The sequence below is a fragment of the Elephantulus edwardii genome, unplaced genomic scaffold (assembly GCF_000299155.1).
Source record: "Elephantulus edwardii isolate Elephantulus edwardi_28Jun2011 unplaced genomic scaffold, EleEdw1.0 scaffold00025, whole genome shotgun sequence".
Taxonomy (NCBI): domain Eukaryota; kingdom Metazoa; phylum Chordata; class Mammalia; order Macroscelidea; family Macroscelididae; genus Elephantulus; species Elephantulus edwardii.
The window spans coordinates 18,517,672-18,541,504 of record NW_006399775.1 but is presented as its reverse complement, the minus strand read 5'-3'; the positions used below and the strand labels follow the sequence as shown (position 1 = coordinate 18,541,504).

The 23,833-nt window shown below is 41.8% G+C and overlaps 1 protein-coding gene across 1 annotated transcript in view; it reads left to right on the top strand.

Moving 5' to 3' along the window:
- TENM4 (teneurin transmembrane protein 4) overlaps positions 1–23,833 on the top strand; it is a 613,887-nt gene that overhangs the window by 554,047 nt on the left and 36,007 nt on the right. The window contains exons 23-25 of the mRNA XM_006882894.1: positions 2,974–3,206; positions 8,588–8,742; positions 16,491–17,368. Coding sequence (XP_006882956.1) covers positions 2,974–3,206; positions 8,588–8,742; positions 16,491–17,368 — 1,266 coding nt within the window. The remainder of the gene's footprint in view (positions 1–2,973; positions 3,207–8,587; positions 8,743–16,490; positions 17,369–23,833) is intronic.

The following is a 23,833-nucleotide window of genomic DNA, read 5'->3' as shown; positions in this document are numbered from 1 at the left end:
TGTGCAGTATTAAAGGGTTCGTCTCAGGAGGCATTTCAAGTTAAACAGAGCATCTATCCTTTCACCAACCCCCAAAAGAGAATAAAAAAAAAAGGTATATAATATAAATGAAGGTCTTATCTAAAACTTTTTGAAAAACAAGTGCCTCCTATGAGCTACATACCTGTGGTTGACACAAATAATGAAGTGCTTAGCTACTGGCCAAAAGGCTAGTGGTTTGAAAGTCCACCCCACCTAGATGGAATAAAGGCCTAGTGAACTGTTTGTGAAGGACCACACGCATGAAAGTGCTATGGAATACAGTTCTCAACCGCATGGGGACCCCGTGAATGAGAATTGATACGATGGCAGTGGGTTTGACCTTGGTTCTTACTAGGGGCTAGAAAGCAGCCAGCTGAACATTAGTCACACACAAAGGAATAAAACCCAATCTCCTTCCCAAGTTTTGACAGACTGGTCTGGGAGGCAAACCTAGAGATAAATAGCCACAGCAATATTTCAGTGTCCTCTAATCCAGATCTAAATATGCTTCTCTGAGAGCACAGGAAAGAAAGATTAAGAGGGTTTGCTGGAGAACTGAGACCTACAGAACAAGTAGTTCCCGAGACTGAAAGAGTGGGGGCAGGGCATGCTGCAGAGCAGGAACGGCGTCGGCCCAGAAGCATGAATCCAAGGCCCAAGTTCTTCAGCTGTGCTGGAGTATGGAGTATCTGGGAGAAAAGGGCTGAAAAGAAAGAGCAACAGGGTCTTTTATGAAACTAGACTAGGGATGCAGAGCTTATTGTCTAAGTAATGGTTTTAAGAATTTTTGGTCAAACATCTAGGTCATATAGCCCTGATCTGTCCACTTGCTGTGCAGATGGTAAATCGTGGTTGCTGTGAAGCTGAACACTGTGACACTGATGTGGTTACCCATGGACAGTGTTTGATGGAGCTCCCGATTAAAGCAAGCTTGGAAGCAGGAGTGGTATCCACTTCCAGAATAGCTTGCCTCCAAAAACCCCGTGAACCTGGAGAAACAATGAAAGTCATACAAGTGTTCAGGTCTTTCATTCATAGGGTCAATATGAGTCGCCCTACGTCTCAACGACACTTAACAACAACAACAATGGGAAAGCTATGTTTTCCTTGTAAAAAGAGAAAGAAAAGCTTTGGGCCCAGAGATCTGCCCTGTGAGAAGTGGCCAGTCTTTTAAAATACTGTCCACAGCAAGCAGTGGCTATAGTGCTGAGCACACAGCAGAGAGGACAAAGATCTAACGGAAAGGATTGCAGTACCCCACCTGTCATATGCGAATCAAAATAAAAACACTACCAATCTAAAAAAAAAAAAATTTCAAAAGGATTTTTTTTTTCCAAAAGGACCCAGAAATTGCATGCGTGATCAAATGCATGCCTCTTGGGAGACTCGTTGGTTCTCTTACTTGCTTTTGGAGGAATCCGCGTTATCTGTTTCGCTGGCGTTCTCCACACTACTGAGTCGGCCTCTTGAATGCTCTTACACAGTCTGTGTTCACTGTCCAGTGAAAATGGAAACACCAGGCCAGGCAGTCTGCAGTGAAAGTGATTCCTCTGAATCAGAAGGCTTCCAAGAGACTTGGAAGAGCCTGTCAATACTGAGATGCTAGGGAAGGAGCAGGCCGCACAGGGGAACTGAAAATTAGCTTCCTAAGAAGGGTCGAGCCCAATCCCAATGTGGCCTTGACTTGGAAGGGATGATAAATCAATATTAGATGATTGCAAAAGGCAGGCTTAGAAAAAGAGGCCCAACTTTGTAGTCACATTCAAGTGCAAACAGATGCACTGACTGGTAATTAAATAACATTTATGATTATTGAGTACCTACTTTGTGTATAGGGGAATTTTCTGTTATTTTTTAATTGTAATTTGAAAAGACATTTGCAAAGAAATTAGCTTTTCACTTAAACATTTATATCAACTTCTACCCTCTTCCCTGTAGCCCTCAGCGTCCTTAAGTATTGCAACTCTAGGCTTAAACTTGTTCTTCAGTTCCTTCAGCTTAAGAAATACCAAGCAAGTTCGCCCCTTTTGATTTTCCAACTCCAGCTCTTCGCACATTTCATTATAATGCTTTGCAACGTAGCTGTCAATATCCTCATTTTGCTGAAGAAAGTGTTTGATGCTCAGAAGGTCAGCTGATTTGCCCAACTTGCAGTACCAGGAACTGACAGAGCTAGACTTGCAATTCAGGCCCACCTGATCCCAGCACCTGAGTGTGTTTCCCTTCCCTGAGGCCTGGCTCCTTAATGCCTCTGTACAGTCAGGATCTGACTTCTGTCTCTTTATGTTAGTGTAACTTTGTCTTCCTGGCTAGCAAATTACAAACCAATTCTACAATTCATTTCTATCTGACTGCAGGAGAGAGACTTCCAGGCTCCAGATTATAGATCCTGAGTACGCACAGGAGACAGTGTTTACACTGGCAGGTAGTCAGACTCAACCAGGCTCTTACCAGGCAGTACTACAGTGGGCGGGAGTTTGTGCTGTTAAATTTCTATTAACAGAATGAAATTTGTTTTGAACTCTTAAAAGTTTTTGTTTGTGGTATTTTTTTTCCCAATCAATGCCTTTATGGTTCTGGTTTGCGTTTGTAAGTCATGTATGATAATTCTCATTGATAATCTTTTTAAGAAAAGATGTATTGAGCATTTACTGTGGCCTTACTGTTGTGAAGGCATCTCAATTATAGGCAAGAGGTTGTTGCATTAGAAGTTGGGTGCAAGGAAAAATTAGGCCAACTAGTGTGAGCCAAAAAATGGAGGCACTATCACTGTAAAGAGACAGCTCATCTGTTATAACTTTTCTTTAAAGGAAGGGGGGGGCGGGGCTTGGATTCTGTAAGACTAAGGATTCAGGTGGTGGCTTTTGCACCAGTTGTACCTGAGAGCTGTACCATCTCTGACCACGTATGAGGAAGGAATGCTCACCAAATGGCTCTGTCTTTGTTTTCCAGTCACAGTCCGGCACATAAATACTACCTGACCACAGACCCCATGAGCGGGGCCGTCTTCCTTTCAGACACCAACAGCCGGAGGGTTTTCAAAATCAAGTCCACCGTGGTGGTGAAGGACCTTGTCAAGAACTCCGAGGTGGTTGCAGGAACAGGTGACCAGTGCCTCCCCTTTGATGACACTCGCTGTGGAGATGGTGGGAAGGCCACAGAAGCCACACTTACCAACCCCCGGGGTAAGGCTTTCCTTTTTGAAACACAGCCAGTAGCATTTATTGGGGTGTTTTCCACTTCCCAAAGAAATACATGTTCATCAATTTTTTTTAAAAAGGTGGAAAATGTCAGTAAGTATACAAAATTAAACTCATCATATTCCACTCTTCTAGGAATACCTCCAGTTAGCATTTCATGCCTTTCTACTTAGTAATTTTTGCTAAGTTCGCATGTGTATAATAGCCACACTTTTTAAAAAAGCGAAGTCATGTCTAATAAGCTATTTTAATAAACTGCTTTTATTTCTGTGTAATATAAATTCAAAATGCATGCTTTCCAGTTGGAACGAATTTGTAGCTGGCCCTCCAGTGGATTTTTGAGAGGAGAAAAAAAAATAAAGTGTGGGAGGAGACTCCCTTTCTTCCTCCTGTAGAGCCACTGGTGGATTAGAACCTCCAGAGTTTGGATTAGCATCACAACTCCCTATGGACTATAACTTCAGACCTCCTCTAAGTGTACGTCATGAACATTTCTCCATGTTCTTAGTCTTCTATGTCATTTTTATCATCTAAACAATATTCCATTAAATGTTTTCCCCATCATTTATTTGTCACTTCCCTACTGCTGCGCATTTACATTGTCTCATCCCATTATTACAAAGAGCATTGTAACATATCATCTTGGCACGTGTCCATGTGCTGTATAAACCAGAAACCCCCTGGTGTCGATTTGGTTCCAACTCATTGCAATAATCAAGTTTCCAAGGCTGAAAATCTCCATGGGAGGAAACTTCTCCATTAGAGTGCTTGACTCAAAAACTGGTTAGTGGTCAACACATGCACTGTGCCTCCAAGACTCCTTTGTATAGTTTGTTATTGTTGTTTTTGTGCAGTCAAGTCGGAACTGACCCACAGCTGACTCTCCAGTAGGTTTTCAGAGGCATAAGTTGCACGGAAAGAGATTGTGCATCCTCTCTTGTTGACTTTAGGGCAGCTCAACTCTAAATTTTAATTGTGAGCACTTAAAAATGCTCCTCCTCAGACCCAGCATGGTTTTTCATTCATTTATTCAACAAGTATTTACTCAGTACACAGAAGAAGCACACAGAACACTGTGATTGCAGAGATAAGTTTGTTGTAACAAAATAAATACGACAATGACTGATATGAGTGAGAGGGGGCGATGCAAAGAGAAGGAACTACGTGTGGGAGATCAGAGACGAGAGTGACTCCTTGTAGCTGAGAAGACTCCAAGGGGCTTTATCTGTATGATGTCAATGACAAGTAATTCTGCATTGCAGACTTTAAGGACAACCAGAAGATCAGACCAATAGCTACACCCTACAGGCACAATTTGTGCTTAAAAGGCAGAGGACATTGATGGTCACTTGAGGAATGGTGGGGCAGAGATTTGGGTAGTGCTAAGACATCTGGTCTACAACGTGGTAGCCCTGGGATTGCAGCCATTTACGGTCTCTAAACTTCAGAGCCTGCATCAACGGAATGAAGGTGCCTGGGAGGGTCGTTGTGAGAGTCAGAATGAAAGCATTTCTCATGCTGTCTTATGAAACTAAAGTAAGTGGTTATATTAACTAAATGTGCCAGATTTCAGGCCTTGGTTTCAAAGCAAAGCAGTCAACACCAGTGCAAAATGGCAGTCTTGTATTCAGATTCAGGCTTTGCACCTAATAACTATGTGACTTTGAACAAATTGCTTAAGCTCTCTGAGAATCGTTTTGTTGGTGGCCTAGTGCATAAGAAGTTGCACTGCCAACACAAAAGCAGGCAGTTCAAATCCCCCAGCTGCTCCTTGGGAGAAAGGTAGGCAGTATCCTCTCTCTGATTTACAGTCTCTGAAAACCCACTGGAGGGTCGCCATGATTCAGTTCCAACCCAATGGTAATGAATTGAATTTATAAAATAAAAATACACATAATAATAATAATAAACAGTGGTTAAAGCTCTGGAGTACTAACTGGAATATTAGCTGTTTGCTGCAGCTACTCTTCAGGAGGAAGATGTAATAATCTGCTTCCATAAAAATTGATAGTCTATGAAACCCCGTGGGGCAATTCTACTCTATCCTATAGGTTATTATAGATTGGAATTGACTCAACGGCAGAGTTGTATAAATATCATCGTGAATGTATTACCAGGTACATGGTGAACATCTTCTGAGTGGTGATTGCTAGTATAATAGATGCTCTTCCCCACACCTGGAATGGTCAGGTGGATACTCTGCAGGGTAAACATTGTGACTGCCATGGTTTATCTCCTTCCTAATTATGATATCCTAATACTGAGAGAGTAGCTTGGAATGAAAAGAGCCCTTGCAGTTAGGGACCTTCCATAATGGTTCTGCTCTGCTACTTACAGGCTCTGTGGCTGTCATCTCTGGGACTCAGTTTCCTTACTGGTAAATGAGGAGGATGGGTTAGATGATTCCTTAAGGCTTCTTTCAGGCACAGAATTTAGCCCCTTGGGATTGAAAAGCTTTTCTTTCTGAGATTGTTATTTCCTGTTCTCTCTCTGCCTCTCTCTATCTCCCTCTTTCTCCTCCCCACTCACTCTCTTTTTTCATTTTTTTTTCTCCTCCACTCCAGTTCTCTCAATCTCTTTTTCTCACTCAGACACATGCAGATGTTTTACAGTGATATTGCCCAAAAGCGTTTATGATTAATCCACATAAAGGTGACAGGAGTATCACAGTATGCAGACACTTTGCAGCAAGGAGGAGAAAAGATGTCCATCTATTTAGCTCAACAAAAGAACTCCTACTTACCCTTCAATGTTATGTAAATTTGCCCTCACTTTAAAAGGATTGCACCAATTCTTACTCCCAACAAATGCTTCATCATAATCACCTTCACTTGCTGCACGTGCAGATTTTAAATCACTGCAAAAAGTCCTCAGGCCCTTTCTTGCATTAACTAAGGCTAAGTAAGAACCATGTGCACCTGCTTCAACTTAGATACAAATCTGACTTAAAGACACACTTAGGAGAGGCTCTCTAACCCAGGGGCTGCCTGCCATTAATCAGCAGACAGATCACTTGTATTAACTAGAGCAGCCAGCTCTGTAAACAAGAAACCAAACTACTCATGGAGGACTCATCAGTCCTAGCAGATAGAGGAGGGAAACATCACTAGACTAGAACCCCTATCTTGGTACTTAAATAATATAGTTTCTTTGTATTCTATGCTGGCTCCAAAGAAAGGGTTCCTCAGCTGTAAGACTGCATGTTGTTGCTGTTGTTATTGTTGTTGTTGTTTACCATCGAGTTGGAACTGACACATAGCTTTGTTTAAAGTCACTCCTTGACACTGGACAGTATGAGGAGGGAGCAGAAGGAACAACTGCTACTGTAATGGCCTTTTATCGTGCAGAGGCCCTTGGGTGTTTTAAGTAACCTCTCTGACCACTCAGAGACATGTAGGCCTGAGAGCAAGGGCCTAGAAATCCACAAAGTGCTGGCCACTTTCTCATAATTATATCATTGTTCTTGTTGTTGTTAAGTGTCATCAAGTTGACAATGACTCAAAGGGACCCTAGGAACAACAGATCTGAATCTGCTCTATCCTGCACAATCCTGACAGTCTCTGCCATGCTCAAGGCCATTGTTACAGTCACTGCGTCAATCCATCTTGTTGAGGGCCTCCCACTTTTTCTAAACCCCTCCGACTTCCCTCGATGAAATCTTTGTTCCAGAACTGGCCCTCCTGTCAACCTGTTCAAAGTACGTGAGACCAAGTTTCACCATCTTTCCCTCTAAGCTACACTTCCTCCAAGACAGACTAGTTGTGTCCATGAGATATTTAATACTCTTCTCCAATACCCCAGTTCAAAGGCATTGATTCTTTCTTCTTCGGCCATCCTTATTCATTGTCCAGCTTTCACATGTATAGGAAACAATTGAAAATACCATCAGTCAGGCACACCTTAGTCTTTAAACTAGCACTATTGCTCTTGAGAAGTTTTTGATGGCATATTTTTCCAGTGTAATATGTCATTTGATCTCTTCATGGTAACTGCTGTTACCATAGGTGGTTTTGGTGGATCTAAGTGAAATAAATAATTATATCAGTCATTGGTAATTGTCAAAGGCTAATGTTTCAAATCATCTTTTTTGCTGTGTAAGCTGAGACTTAAGAGTGAGATCAGTCACTCAACATTATACTGCTGGAAAACTCATTTCAAGAGTCTCCACCTCTATGAAGCCTTTTCTGATCCCTTCTTTCCTAAAAAAACAGAACAAAGCTAACCAGAGCCCCCTTTATGTCACCATCTGAGGCTTCTCTCATTCTCTGGGACATGCAGTCCTCAGGGATATAAGTCTCACTTGTCTCAGCGCTAGCATCTTTGAGCAATTTTTAATTTTTTTTTTTTAAGAAATATGTCGAACTCTTGTGAGTCTGGACCAGGGTAGAAATCTGTGTCATCTATGAGTGCCTATCAAAACACCCCCTGAAGTAGTATTTCCAGGAATAAAAGCAAGCAGGTATATCTTGGAAACATTCTCCAGGTGATTCATACAGGCCATTGGTTAAGATGTCCTGGTTTTGTAGAGGAGCTCTCAGACTTTGGTGGGTGCCAATATCCACCTGAGGTGCTTGTCAGATACGCTCAGGCTCCACTCTGAGATCTTCAGGAGCCATTACTTGGAGTGTATGTTGAAACAAGCTCCCCAGGCAATTCTCACATCCATGCAAGGGTGAAAAATATAAATTTAGAGCAACTCTTTCACTTGACAACTGAGAACGCAAGTGCAGAGACACTCAGTGACTTGCCCAAGGACACACAAGCCAGTCAGGAGAAAGTCAGTGGGTTACGATGGTGAGTGGATTCTGACTCCTCTCTTTAAGGTGCCTTTTAAAAAGTAAGCAATATTCTCTACACATTTCCATAGGATTTCTTTAGGGTCTGTACTCCTATAATGACCAGTGAAACTAAAATCCTAAGAACAGAAAAATATGAAGGTCAACTATCTTAGAAAACTTATTATCAAAATGAGATTCTGATTATTATAATTACAGGACTTCCAAAGGAAGATAATTTAAATAATTCAAAGTATTGAAGTAGAAATAAGGTTCTCACCACTGCCCCAAGTTAAGAATTCCATTTTAGAGTAGGGAGCAAAATGGGAATTCTCAATGCCTGGGGGAATCTTAAGACTGGGTTCTAATCCGGTCTTTGAAGTATTCACTCAAACCTCATCTTTAAAGCGGGAATAGATGCAACCAGTGCAGTCCTGGTGACTCCGCAAGGGTGTGGTGAGAATCTAATGAAATCATATCAGGCCAAGGGCTTTGTCAACTCAGAAGATCCCATGAGCATGTCAGTCATTATCATCTCTGATGCTGAATTATCTTTTTGTGCCTTCTCCCTCCCTCCTGCCCCTGCCCCAGGCATTACAGTGGACAAGTTTGGGCTCATTTACTTTGTGGATGGCACCATGATACGACGCATTGACCAGAATGGGATCATCTCCACCCTGCTGGGCTCCAACGATCTCACGTCAGCCCGGCCCCTCAGCTGTGATTCTGTTATGGATATTTCTCAGGTAAGGAAAAAATGTTCATCTGTTAGGGCATTCACTTTATTGAACTAGTTATTCATTTATACACTGAATAATCCTTGTTTTGGAGGTGCATGGGTGAGTAAAACATGGTCCTTATGCACCAGGAGTTTGCCATCAAGGGTAATGGGTCCTGTGGCAGAGAGAGGTATGATACAGAAGAGTGTGAAGGAAGCAGTGTAGAAACCTGTCCAAGAAAGCCTCAAAGACAGCAAGCAGAACAGGAAGGGCTTTAGACAGTGTGAATTCGGTGTGAATTTAAATCGCTGTTGCTGCTGTTGTTGAGTGCCACTGACTTGACTACAATTCATGGCCACCCTTAGGATCTCAGCCTCGTTCATCAAGCTCATTGCTGCAGTCTCTGTATCAGTCCATCTAAGGAAGGGTCTTCCTCCTCTTCATGGACCCTCTATTTTCCCAGAATGATGTCTGCCTAAGGACTTGCACCTCCTGACAACATATCCACAACATACGAGACAAAGTATTACCAGCCTTGCTTCTAAGGATCACCTTCGTTGAACTTCCTCTGGGAGACAGGTGTTCTGCAAATCCATGGGCTATTCGGTACTCTTCTCCAACACCGTAGTTCAAAGGCATCAATTCATCTTTGGTCTTCCTTATCCATTGTTCAACTCTTACATGCATGAGAAGCAATTAAAGATACTTCTGGCTTGTATCAGGCACACCTTGATCTTTAAGTTGACATCTTTGCTTCTCAGCTCTTTAGGGAGGTCCCTAACAGAAGATTTGACCCAGCCACCCTAATTTTTACTTCTGTGGTACTTACAAATACCTTGTCTACTCTTTTTTTTTTTAAACTGTAAGCATATGAGGAAAGGAATTTTGTCAGTCTTTGCCTTTACTGTATCTGATCCATAGTAGAGTACATGAATGTTTGATAAGTTCGTTTATTGAGTTCTAACTTTGCCACTCATGAGCTGAGTAACTTTCGGCAAGTTTCTGAAATCTTCTGAGCCTCATTTTTTGTATCTATAGAACAGAACTCATATCAGTCTGACAGAATTGCTTTAAGAATACACAAAGCAATAGAATATAAGCCTCCTAGCACCAATGAACAGAAATGTTAAATGATCAGTTTTACGAAGGAGGTGACATCTCTGCCAGGATTTGATGGTTGAATAGGAGTTTTATTGGTGGCAAAGAAGATTTTGTTTTTCACATAAAAGGGCCTGAGGGTATTAGTGGCCTGGTACATTCAAGAATCATCAGAAAATGCAGAGTTGGAGACTGGGGTTCTTAGAAGGAAGTGGCAGGAGCTCAAAGCAGGAGCATAGTTTGGGGCCAATGAGAGTGGAATTGGCCCTTTTGGGCCAAAGAGTCCAGACTTTAGCTAGTGGACACAGAAAGGCCAGAATGGCTGTTCAGTGTGTCCTCTGTATATCCTGCAATGACTTGGCAAGGGATGTGTCCTCTTTTGCTTTGGCAAGGCCTGTTACAAGCTGAATCAGTTACCATCTATCTTGCCAACATTAGCAAAACCAGTGGAAAGGAAGCTTGAATTACATCAAATTGCAAATGGATTTCAGCTCCTGCCACACTTGGGTCTTCCAACCCCTCCCTTTCTGAGGGAGCATGCACTAACGGGCCCTTTTCTGTTGACTGTGGCACCTGCGCCCTCGTGGTCAGTGGGCAGCAGAGGCCAGGAGGCCCCACTGGCTGCGACACCTCTGTTCTTGACATGAATCACTGAGCCCCCTCTCCAGGACCCCAGGGCTGCGGCTGTCAGTCCCAACACCCATGTCACATCCCTGTTGGCTGCTGGTAGTTTCCCTCTGAGCCAGCTAATGCGATTGTTACACTCCAGAATGGAATCTGTTCTCTGCCACTTGTCTTTCCAATTTGGCAGGCCTCCTCATGCCGCCTTGCAGCTTCCCTCTCCAGTCTGTGAGCAAACTTGAGTTACCCGTCAGGAGGCTGCCATGGCCTAAGGATGTGTATGCTAGTATTTTCACTTCTCAGATGAGCCCTCCACAAAGCCTGCACAGGGTGCAGAAAATTCTCAGTCCAAACATTGGGTAAGGATTTAACTAGATAGAGGTGCAACCAACTAGTCAAAAGGTATGGGAGGAAAATGGCACATACAAGGACGGTGGAGAGTCCTGCTTAGATTCAGAAAGCTTTTATTAAAATCCCTGTGTACATGGCCTGCAATATCTGGAGTGTCCACAAAATTCTTAGTACTAAACACTCCATCCAACACAGGCACATGTTTTTACATGCACATATGGGCAGGGAATACTGGCTTTGGTTCTCAGAGCTTCCTGTGATACAAATGCCCAGATATTCTGTTGTTCCATATGGAAAAGGACAAGGCTCTGAGTATTGTAAACTAAGAGGTTAGAAATTCACGTCTACCTAAAAGTGCCTTAGAACAAAGTCCTGGCAGACTACTTCTCAGAAATCAGCCCCAGAGAGTCCTCCTTTGACACACTTAAGGTAACCAAGAGTTAGAATCAACTGATTTTGGTTTCTGGAGTGGGTGAAGGAAGACAGAGAAGTAAGGAAAGACCTTTCCTAGGTTCACAGCTTAGAGGCAGGCTATGCAAAGAGGATGGCCAGGTAACTTCAACCAGCTCTGTGGGAAGAGACAAAGATCCAACCTGAAAAGAAACTAAAATGAGGCCTAGAGCTGAGAAGGAGTGGAAAGATGTTGCAGCCTGTGAAAAACGGGAGATTTACAAGCACATGGTCACCAAAGATGTACGTACGTACACTTGAGGCCCAAAATAATTCCCTGAGACTTATTATCTATTAGGTGTTCTGTTAGGAATGGGCCTAAAGAGATAAGACCTTTCATTTCTTATGTGTTTGTCACAATAATCCTATAAGGTATATATTATTATCTGACCCATTTTCTAGGTAAGGAAACTGAGACTGTAAAGGGAAATACGTTTGTAAAGGCAAAGCCCCATGCTTACATTCATCGGGGATGGAAAAATGACATTTTTATGAAATACATACATAAATGGCCTCATAGAACACCTGGTAGCTAGTAATAACCTGAATGTTCTTCCCTTCATAAGTTACAAAGAGCTGCTTTACACGTCTTTCTTGAGCCTCATGACTATATACTATTTCTTCTCCACTTTCATATTTGACGGAATCTCTGGTGGCCTGGTGAATAACGTTGGTGCTGCCACCCCAAAGGTGAGCAGTTTGAATCCATTAGCTGCTCCGTGGGAGAAAAATGGGCCATCTCCCCCTATGTGGTTTATAGCCATTGAAAACCCGCTGGAGGTTAGCTATCAATGAATTCACACTTGAAAGTAATACATTTGTGTTTATGGTTTTAACATGTAGGACTCTGGTAGCCCAGTGCATAACATGTTAGGCTGCTAACTGCAAGGTTGATGATTCAAATCCACTAGCTGCGCCACGGAGGACTGATGGGCAGCCTCTTCCCATTAGGATTTATAGCCTCAAAAATCCCATGGAAGGTCACTATGAGTCACAATCAACTCTACTGCACTGGGTTTTGAATTGGCTTTACATATGGAAGGAGTGAGCCCTGGTAGCATAGTGATTAAAGAATTCAGCTGCAAACCAAAAGACCAGTGGTTCCTGCTTCATGGGCAAAAGATGAAGCAGCCTGCTTCCAAACATAGTCTCGTAGTCTCTTCCATTTCCAGTCTTGGGAATTCAGTGGGAAGCTCTATTTGCTGGAGTTTTCTGTGAGTCTGAATCAACTTGATGCCAGTGGGCTTGGATTTCTCCATAGGGCAAAGGGAGTTCAAAGTGTGTAAGTAATTTAAGTAAATTCACACATTTAGTAATCGTTCAACTGGGATAGAAAGTGTGGTCTCTTGACCCCACATTCCTCATTCTCCCTTTATGACCCTCTAGTCATTCATTTGTTCACTCACTGGACAATCTATTTTTTAAAAAGAGATAATTCTGTGCAAGGCAGTCAGCTCAAAGTGCATTAATAATAAAAGTGCAGAATGCTGTGGGTGGGCAGGGGAGGGAGAGCCTTTCCACAGCTGAACCACAGCCTGTGGGAGATGGGGAGCTTATGGAGGGTAGTCCCTGCTCCACTGTGGCAGTGGGGTGAGCACAACAGCACAACCATCAGTGATAGGGAAGCCAAGACAGAGATGCTTTAGTCATTGTTCTGGTCCAAGTTCAACCCGCAGGCAGCTGTGACAGAGCAGGGACTTTCAAGTCTGTCAGGTTGGCTCCAAAAGCAGTGTCCCTTCTCCTTTCCCAGAATGCCTCTGTGCATGTGGGCATCAGGGAAACAGGGAGCAGGAATCTCTGCTGTTCATTGCTCCCCCCCACTCCTCTCTTTCCACTTGTTCCCTGTTCCCCTTCCCTACCCCTCCGGGAGCCATCTTTTCATCATAATGACAGGCAGAAAGGTCTCTGCAATCAGGTCCCCAAGGTGCCACAGGACCAGAGGGCATAAAATATTTAGCAGCCAGTGTTGACAAGAAATGGGTTTTAAAATTGAAAATTCCCCTGTCACTTTAGAGTAAACTGTGTTCTTGATGCAGCCAAAGGCTGCCTTGATGTAGTGCTCCAGAGAGCGCGCAAATGTGGAGGCAGCAGCTGGGCCAGCGGCTGTGGAGCGAGCAGGCTCCCCTGATCCTGCAGCCCCAGGCCCTCGGGCTGAGAGTATAGGAAAACAGGGCTTGGGGACTGTGCTCTACCAAACCAGAAAAGGGCCTGCCCCTCCTGAGAAGGGAGGGCCCAGCCTGCACAGAAGAGACAGGTGGAGATCGTTTCTTGGGATTGCTTCTTGCATTAGAAAAAATATCAAAAGTTGTTGAAAATAATAAAATTATTGAACATTACTGAAAATAGTAAAAATCTAGAAATCACAAAGAAGAAAACCAAATCCACCTTTAATCTCAACACTGTCAACCTTTGGTGTCTGTCTGACAAACTTTCTAATCTCCTCTGCACCTGTGGAAGTCTAACCTATTGTGTTTTTCTCCAAATGAGATCACACTGTGCTCATGGGTCCATGGCTTACTCTTTTCACTGAATGCATAGCAGGCATTTTCCCAAGTCATTAAATACCTATCACCTTTAATGTCTTTACATAGCATTCTAACTTATAGCTGACCTAAATGCACTATCTTTAGCCAATCCTGTGTCATGGAACACTTGAGAAGGTTCCAGTTGTCAGAGTTCTTAAATATGGCTGTGATAAACACCCTTCTAATCAGTGATTTACTAGAAGATTAATTTCTTATCTCCAGGAATGCACTTGCTTAAGCCCCAAATTTGACATAATGTCAGGAATTTTCAGGGGCCTCAGGAAAACAAGGCGAGGAGTCTCCAGATGGAATAGAAAGATGAGCTAGAGTCCACACCTGTCAGCTGAAGCACAGGTCTCTCCCTCACTCTGGCCATGTGCAATGTGACAAGACTTCTTGGGGACATGATTGACAAAATGCTTCTCTAGTGTCAGCAACTATCAGTGTGATATATCTGAAAACCCAGCTTCCATCGCCTCCAAGCAAAGTGTTCGTCACCAGAGACACTTCTAGATGCATACCACATAAAGGCTCACTTGGGATCATCACTGTTTCCCAGCTCTGCTCAGAGGAGGTTCAGGCATTGGTCTAAAGAACTCTGACCTCCTATTGCCATTACTAACGTCGTGAATCCATTCCCAAAGGACCTATTCTTTCGGTAGCAAGCTCTCTCAGAAGCATTATGTGTGGGTAGGACTCACTCGATGATCTGAATCTGCCACTCTGCATATCTAAATACCTTCTTCAGTCAATGTCATAGCTGTTATACTGCTTATCAACCTTCAAGGAGCAAAGATCCACTTCCGATCTTAACCCCACATTAAAATCAATCAGCTATTGGTGGGGCAGGGGATGGGGGAAGCAGGTGCTTATATCCGACCTTCACACTGGGTTCTGATTTTTTATTTTACAGTTTTAGGATATATAAAACAATATTTTTTATTTTAGTGAAGGTTGACAGAGAGATTGGTTTTTATTCATTCTTTGATATACTTTTCCCTCCCTTCCCCCATCCCCTTTGTAATGCTTGTCCTGTCTCAAGCTACTAATGGTCATACACATAATTTCTAACCATCCATTCCTTTCAGACTGTCCTTCATTTCACTCATTCTGGTGCAGTGTTCATTATCAATCCATTCATTTCCCATTTGTCCCCACCCCCAACCAATATCACTATTATTACAATAGTAGGCTTATGCAGGATTTATCCCTTTGTGACTGGGCTATTTCAGTCAGCATTATGTCTTCCAGATTCATCCCCATTGAAGTGTTTTACAAGTTCATTGTTTTTCAGGGCTGTGTAATATTCCATTGTGTGACTGTATCATAGAGGGTTCTGATTTTAACTGATCTGATGATGCGAGTTAGACATTAATGTTTTCTAAAATCTTGGCAAGTAATCTGAATGTGTAGCCATATTTGAGAATAACTGATCTAGAATTATGTCCTACATTGTGGTTATTATTAGGTGCCATTGAGTTGACTGTGGTTTATAATGACCATATAGTGAATAAGAGATTAAATCTCACCTTGGCCTGTTTCATCCTGATGTTCTCTACAGTGCTCAAGCCCATTGCTCAGTCACTGAGTAAATCCACCTCAGTGAGGATCTTTCTCTGATCCTCTAGATACCATGATTATTGTCTTTTTATCAACACCTATCCATGTATTTAACCCATAATGCACAGAACCTTGAAATTATCTTTCATACATCATCTCAAAACTTCCTGAAGAACCTTTCTTAAGTCTCTGAAAAATGCCTCCTTCAGGCTTCAGACTCTTTCTAGCCTACTCCTCTCTCCAAAATATAGCTCCCATTATCTGAGCTCTTACTGTGAGTTAGGTTTGCTCTTCTACTGTCATTCCTATTTCACAGATGAGAATGCTGAGGCTCAGAGAGATAAAGTAAAGAGGTTCATAAACAGCAAAGCTAGGCTTTGGACCCCGCCTATCTGACTTTTAAGTCTATCTTCTTGCTTACAATTTGCTTTTTTATTATAATTATCCCCTTCCTCATGTCTTGTCAATCTAGTGGGAACAAAGATGCCTCACTAGTAGCTCTTGTCTGATTATCACACCCTGATAATTTTGTTCAAAAGAACAAGTCTGTCTTGGAGGAAGTGCAACCAGAGTGCACCTTGAAGGCAAGGATGGTGAAACTTCATCTCGTATACTCTGGGCATGATGTCAAGAAGAGCCAGTCATTGGAGAAGGACATCATGCTGGGAAAGGTGGAGGTTCAGAGAAAGAGAAGACCACCAACCAAGTGGATTGACACAGTGACTGTAACAATGGATTTGAACATACTAGGGATGGGAAGGAGGGCACAGGATAGGGCAGGACTCATATCTGGTATCCACAGGGTCTCTGTGCATGGTATTGGGCTCAATGGCACCTAACAACAACTCTCATCAGAAAGCTGATCTTTCCTTGTTAATAACAGGATTCTCTGAAGATCAAGTGAGAATGTATACAAAGATACTTTAACATGATTATGAGCTACACTGGGGTGTGGGATGATCTACAGTGGACATCTTGCCAGGATTTTTTGTTTTGGTGTGTTTTTTTAAATTTATTCATTATTGCACATTTCCACATCCCTTCCCTCCTCCTCCCCTAGCCCCTATAAAGCCTCTCTTGTTCCAAACTGTTCTCATACATATAATGTATAATCATATAATCCTTTTAACTGCTTGCCAGTTATTTGAATGTTGGTGTTTCTGTTGTCAGGTTCGACTGGAGTGGCCCACAGATTTAGCCATCAACCCAATGGACAACTCTCTTTATGTCCTTGACAACAACGTGGTCCTGCAAATCTCCGAAAATCACCAGGTGCGCATTGTCGCTGGAAGGCCAATGCACTGCCAGGTCCCCGGCATCGACCACTTCCTGCTGAGCAAGGTGGCCATACATGCGACCCTGGAGTCTGCCACTGCCTTGGCTGTTTCTCACAATGGGGTGCTGTATATCTCTGAGACTGACGAGAAAAAGATCAACCGCATCAGGCAGGTCACCACTAGTGGAGAGATATCTCTAGTCGCTGGAGCCCCCAGTGGCTGTGACTGTAAAAACGATGCCAACTGTGATTGTTTCTCTGGAGATGACGGTTATGCCAAGGATGCAAAGCTGAATACCCCGTCTTCCTTGGCTGTCTGTGCGGATGGGGAGCTCTATGTGGCCGACCTGGGAAATATCCGAATTCGGTTTATCAGGAAGAACAAGCCTTTCCTCAATACCCAGAACATGTATGAGCTGTCCTCGCCGATTGACCAGGAGCTTTACTTGTTTGACACCAGTGGCAAGCACCTGTACACTCAGAGCCTTCCCACAGGAGATTACCTGTACAACTTCACCTATACCGGCGACGGTGATGTCACACTCATCACAGACAACAATGGCAACATGGTCAACGTCCGCCGAGACTCCACTGGCATGCCCCTCTGGCTTGTAGTCCCAGATGGCCAGGTGTATTGGGTGACCATGGGCACCAACAGTGCCCTCAAGAGCGTGACCACACAAGGACATGAGTTGGCGATGATGACATACCATGGCAACTCTGGCCTTCTGGCAACCAAAAGCAATGAAAATGGATGGACAACATTTTATGAGTAAGTATCAAAGCAAGGCTGTTTGGGGATTTGGTTTCCTTTCATGTATTTTAGGAACTGATGAAATGTTAATGTTGGGTATGTTTATATTCGAACTCAGGATGTGGTATGAAAATCATTATTTATAATATGCTCCACATATGCGTATTCTTGATGATTTTTCCTAGGAAGGATCGTGTAGTGCAGACAGTATGAGCTTTGGAGTCAGAGGAGGTTGGACTTGAATCCTTGTTCTCCTGCGTCTCTCTGTTGTTAGGTAGCGTCATATCTACTGTAGCTGATAGTGACCCTATGAACAGCAGATCTGAGCCCTGCTCTATCCTGTGCCATCCTTACCACCATGCTTGAACCCATTCTTACAGTCATTACATAAGTCCATCTCCTTGAGGGTCTTTGTGTTTTGCTGTCATCTTTTCCTATCATGACGTCTTTTCCCAAGGATTGGCCCCTCTTGGCAATGTGCTCAAAGTATGTCAGATCAAGTTTCACCACCCCTGCCTCTGAGGAGCACTTTCCTCCAAGACAGATTTGTTTGTTCGGTAGGCATCTCTTTGCCAACACAACAATTCAAAGCTATCAATTCTTCTATCATACTTACGGTCCAGCTCTCAACTGCATAAGAAGCATTTTTAAATGCTAAGGCTAGGAGAAGGCACACCATCTTTAAATTTACATCATTATTCTTTCATACTTTGGCAAGGTCCTTGACAGCAGATATACCCAATGTAACACATCTTTGATTTCTTGGCTTCCACTACCATGGGTATTGACTGTGGATTCCAGTAAAATGAAATCATTGACAATTTCATTTTTTTTCCATCTTTTATGATGCTATGTTTTGGCCCAGGGGTGGAGATTTTATATAATCCTTGTTCAAATCTTGGATCTTCTTCAGTAAGTTTTCCCAGAATTCTTCTCTTTCTATAAGGTATCTCCTACATAGCGTGGGGTTTTGATGCATCTTCCTCCAATCTTAATTTCACATTCTTTTTCATATAGACAGCTCCTCATATTATTTGCTCAGTGTGCAGATTGAATAGGTATGGAGAGGATGCAGCCTTGATACATTAAACTATGAAGTGTTGCCTTACTCTGTTCTGACAATAGCTTCTTGCTCTAGGTATAGATTTTGTATGAGCACAATAAAGTGTTCTATAATTCTCTTTCTTTTCTCATTGTTAGCTATGATTTGTTATGATCCACACAATCAAATCCCTTTATGTTATCAATAAAACACAGTCCTGATATTCTCTACTTTCAGCCAAGATCTAGTTGATATTAGCAATAATAGTCCTCATTCCATGGCCTCACTGCACATTGCTTGAATTTCTGGTAGTTCCAAGCCATTTTTTCATAATCTTCAGCAGGATTTTACTCTCATATAATATTGTTCTATCATTTCCATATTCTGTTGGATCAACTTTCTTTTTTTTCCAGTGAGAACCAATAAGAATTTCTTCCAGCTGGTTGGCCAGGTAACTGTCTTCCAAATTTCTTGGCATAAGCTAGTGAGCACATCCAGGGCTACATCTGTTTCCTGAAATCTCTCATTTGTTATTCCATCAATCCCAAGGGCCTTACTTTTGGCCTTTGGTGCAGCTTGAACTTCTTCCTTCATTATCATTGGTTCTTGATCATATGCTACGTTCTAAAATGTTTCAGTGTCAACCAATTCTTTCTGGTACACTGATTCTCTGTATTCCTTCCATTTTCTTTTGATACTTCCTGCATCATACAAGATTTTGCCCATAGAATTCTTCAGTATTACAAGTCAAAGTGTGAATTTTTTCTTTAGTTCTTTCAGCGTGAGAAATACCAAGTTCATTCTTTTCTTTGGGTTTTATGACTTCAGCTGCCTTTTTAAATCTTCTATTATTTCAGTATGTCTTCTAGGGCTGGCTTTCTACTACTGTAAAATTTGAACAATGGATACCTGGCCAGCTACCTCAGGGAGCTAAAAGCACTGTCCAGAAATGCAATGGAAGAACAGTGCCTTGTGAATAAGTTTTCTATGAGTTCAAAACTCATATCTTCAAATTGAAAATTTAAATGTTACCATTTTGGATAGAACTTCTCATGATGTGTGTTATATGCCTTCCTCCTTAATTACATGCTAAAATTTGACTTTTCTTTTTTTATGAGTCAAAATCCTTAGTAAGAGACAACAATTGTCTATTCTTCTTTGATAAGAAGATAGCATCCAAACAGGAGGGAAATGAGGTTCAAAACCCTCGAACTCTAGCCCAGAGAGGAACCAATGAAAGGGGTTAGGATATATCTAATTGGTTTCATTTTACTGCTCCTTCCCCAGTATGACACTACTGTGTCACTGCTTGTTTCTGTCATAGTGACCACCTTGAGGAGTGGCTTGCCTACGCTGTATCTCCCATGTCTGGTGTCTTATATGGTATGACCAGGAAAAGCAGAAGCCCAGCTTATTACAATCCTGGCCAACACTTTAAGGACCATCTGTGATTTGGACTTTAAGTGAACACCGTATTATATATAGCCATCCCTCCAATTATAAATATATTCCATTCCTGAATCTCTCTTTAAGACAAATTTGTACTTAAGTCAGACAGGTAGTTTGTGTCGAGGTTTGTCTTGGTATAGAGTGTACTTTTTATGCATAAAAACATTAAACAATTATTCTGGATGCGCTAAAACATCTTTAACATTGTAAATCAAACCCACTGCCATGAAGTCAATTCTAACTCATAGCAACCCCATAGAACTGCCACAGAAAGTCTCCAAAGTTGTAATTTGTTTTTTAACAGCAGCAAACCAGTGCATCATTTTCCTATTAAGTGACTGGGTGTGTGTGTGTGTGTGTGTGTGTGTGTGTGTGTGTGAACACACATATATAAATATAGCTACATCTGATGGCCTAGTCATAAGAAACTGCACTGCTAACCCAAAGGCAGATGGTTCAAATCCACTAGCTGCTCCACAGAAAAAGAGGGGCAATCTCCTCCTCTAGGATTTATAGCCTCTGAAAACCCACTAGAGGGTCAACCAGAGTCAGATTCAATTTAACAGCACATAACAACACCACCACATATACACAGGAATTTAGATTGTACAGTTAATTGGAAATAAATATAAATAGAGTGCTGAGGTATTCCCCTAAAAGAAATTACAGTGAATGGACTTAATAACATCTCCATTTTTTTACTTCTATACCCACTGCCGTTGAATTTGTTCTGACTCGTTGCAACCCTCCATCAAGTTTGCAAAGTTGTAACTCTTAAGAAAGTAGACTGTCCATCTCAAGTGGCTGGTGGATTCACACTATTGACCTTTCATTTAGCAGTCCAACATCTTATGCACCAGGGCTCTTTTTTCCTACTTAGCTTGTTTTCAAAGATCTTGACCATCCACCAAACAGCTGAGACTGCTAGCTATAAGATCACTGGATAAGAATGTAGAGATGAGAAAGGAACTGTCTGTGTTGAGTGTAAGCAGCTCAGCACGAGCTAGGAACAACGCAGCACCCTGCATGAATTACTGCATGTAATCTTCACAACAATAATGAAAGAGAGATTATAGTATCCATCTTACAGAAATGGAAACTGAGGCGCAGAGAGCTCATTTGTCTCTGCTATGCAGCAAGAACATGGCAGGACAGTTTGTAGCCCAGGTCTGTCCATGCTCTGCTCTTTCTGCCCCTCCCTGCTGTCCATTGCCCCTGCTGAGTTTGTTAATCCCAAATGAACTTGAATCCTTGAACCATAAATTTTCTCAAGCTTGACCAAGCTCCACTTTCTCATAGTCTTAGAATCCAAAGGAAAGGGATCTCTAATAGATTTTTAAATATAATTTGTCCAAAAAATGTCACAGCAATTTGTACAAAGTTCACTGGCTAAATTCCTTTCTCCCAACAAGGGCCTTGTTAATTACAAAGAAAAGACAAAGATCCAGGAAAACAGCAATTATCTTGATTAACTCATTGAAATGGAAATACACTAAATAATTCAATTTTCCCTGTGGCCCGGTGGAAATCTCTTATACATTATTTAGCCAATACAGGGGTTTCTTTGTCACAGTGTGTCTGTGTGCTCAATTAGTTCCCAAGGTCACTCCCTCAGACCCCAAACTGAGTGCTTACACATCACAGCAACTGTTATTCTCAACTGGCCCTGAAATCTAAAACCGCTTCCTACACCTCTGCCCTAGAGAAGGCAACTTCCCTCTTGCTCTTTCCTGGATGAAGTACGTAACTGTAAATGATGTTTCGTTAAGAGGGGAGTTTGTACAATAACTTCTTACAAAATGGCTTTTTATAATTTCAGAGTATCAATTTAGTAGCAGTGACCTAGGAAAAGAAGTTGTGGTCCTTTCTGATGCAAATTAGAAGTAGGACAAAAGTCCTAAAATTAAAAGGTAAACACACATTTTTGAGATCCTACTGTATAGGATCTTTCTGAGTCTTCAGAGTTATCTCAGACAGTAGGAATTTAGCATCCACAGTTTTCACAGATGAAGAAACTGAGATGCAAAGAGATTAGGTAAATAGCCTAAAATTACACATGAGTAAATTCATAGCACAGCCAGAATACAAATCCGTGTTCTTTCAAACACACAGACGGAGCTCACCCAGATTTCTTTTGTATAATATGGGATTATTTTCTACAATAAAGATAAAAGTAATATAGATTGCATAGGGCTATTCTGAGGCTCAAAAACATTAGATAGAAAAAGCTTCATGTCTGACTCAGTGTAGTATTAAAATAATAGTAGCTGCTCTTTACAAGCAACAGTATTACAGTAGTTACACTGTCGACTGGTCATGACAATACTGCCCCAGAGCAGCTGCAGGTAAACTAGTTTAAGGGGCAGACAGACATTGTAATTAAGAAAGATCAGGGTCAAATGAGCAGAATCAAGTGTCAAGACTGAGAATAAGGGTATGAATTATCTAAAAGAAGCAGATACAACATGGGGTGATGAGTATAACTTCTGCCAGCTTCATAAAAGGGAATTGTCCCCATCAGTAATATCCTTACTAGTAAACAAATAGCTACATTGTCAGACGTGCCACCCTGCATGCTCCTGTACCTATATCTATGAATCATTGGGTTCAATGTCCATTGCAAATTTGACTCACAGACTTTATTCATAGTTGTGAAGTCTAGGCTGGGTAGGGGTCGTTGATGGCGAGGCAAAGACTATCACACCATGCAAGTCCAACATTCTTTTAGTCCAGCACTCTCAAGCCTAATTAACAAGGCACATTTCCTCAATTAAATCAGACCGTATCTTGGTCAACAAGTAAAAGTCTAGGTTCAGTTAAACAGCACAAATAAACCTCTGGTTTCCTTAATTAGTCTGGCAAACTTTATGTAAGAGCAAGCCAGCTTTTCATTCAACCATTCTGCAAGAAAAGCCTTCAACTGTGGCTCCATCTCCAAAGTTCCTTTGGTTACATCTTACCACAGTCACTCCATTGTAGTGACACAGTCTCTTCACCCTCTCTCCACTACCGTTCTCTTGCGGTGTGGAAAGTGCTTTCCTATATTGGTCCCACAGTTGTTGATGATTTGCAAGACCATGTGTGTACAGTTAAGGTAGCTGGATACCATGCCTCCAGTAACAGGGATAATGCAATGGGTGGAAAATCCAGTTTTAAAGGTTTCTAACACCACAAATGGGGTCAAGCTCCTGATATTATCCAAAATTGGCTGGTAAATACCATGCATAATGAGCCAAAGCAAAATTGTTCAGTTCTGATTGTGAACAAAGAAAGGATTCTAAATACTCATTTTCACTGGATGTTAGCCATATGATTTGGAGACAAGGTAGTTGGTTTCCAGATTTCGGATTCAATCAGACAGATAGAATCCCTACCCTACCCTTTTCAGGGCTATTATAAGGACTTACAAAGGTACAAGAAATAAAAAATACTTTGTGAACTATAAGCACTATAGAAATTACAATGTGGTTTGGGTATATTCCATTGCTCTAGTGAATATTCTACCTTGAGCACCATCAGACACTCAGTGAATTCCACTGAAACTAAAATTTTTTAAAAAGGAATTAAAAAAATCAATGCATGCTTGTCTATGATATAAACTGTCACTAAAACAAGTTTTAAGTTGGCTTTGTTGTGCCTCTCAACAGATTAAATAATGCATCTAACAATAAACATCACAGACTTGAGAATAATTTAATGTGTTCATAATTCCTGAATAATCATGATACTTTCTTCCCTTGGTCTGTATGTCTATTGGTAGAAACCCTCAAAGGAGTCTGTATGTAGTTATCATCTTCAAAGTATGGCACTATTGATTTCAGATTTGGGATCCTAAGCAAGTAGAATTTGGTGGATAGGAAAATGGAATGAGAGTATGAAGCAGCTTCCAAAAATAAGTGTGTTGTCTGGGCAGGAACAACAAGCTTCCTTGGCATTTCAAAGGAGGAAGGGGCTCTGGCCTCTCATAGTGCCCTGTGACAGCTCTATCATGG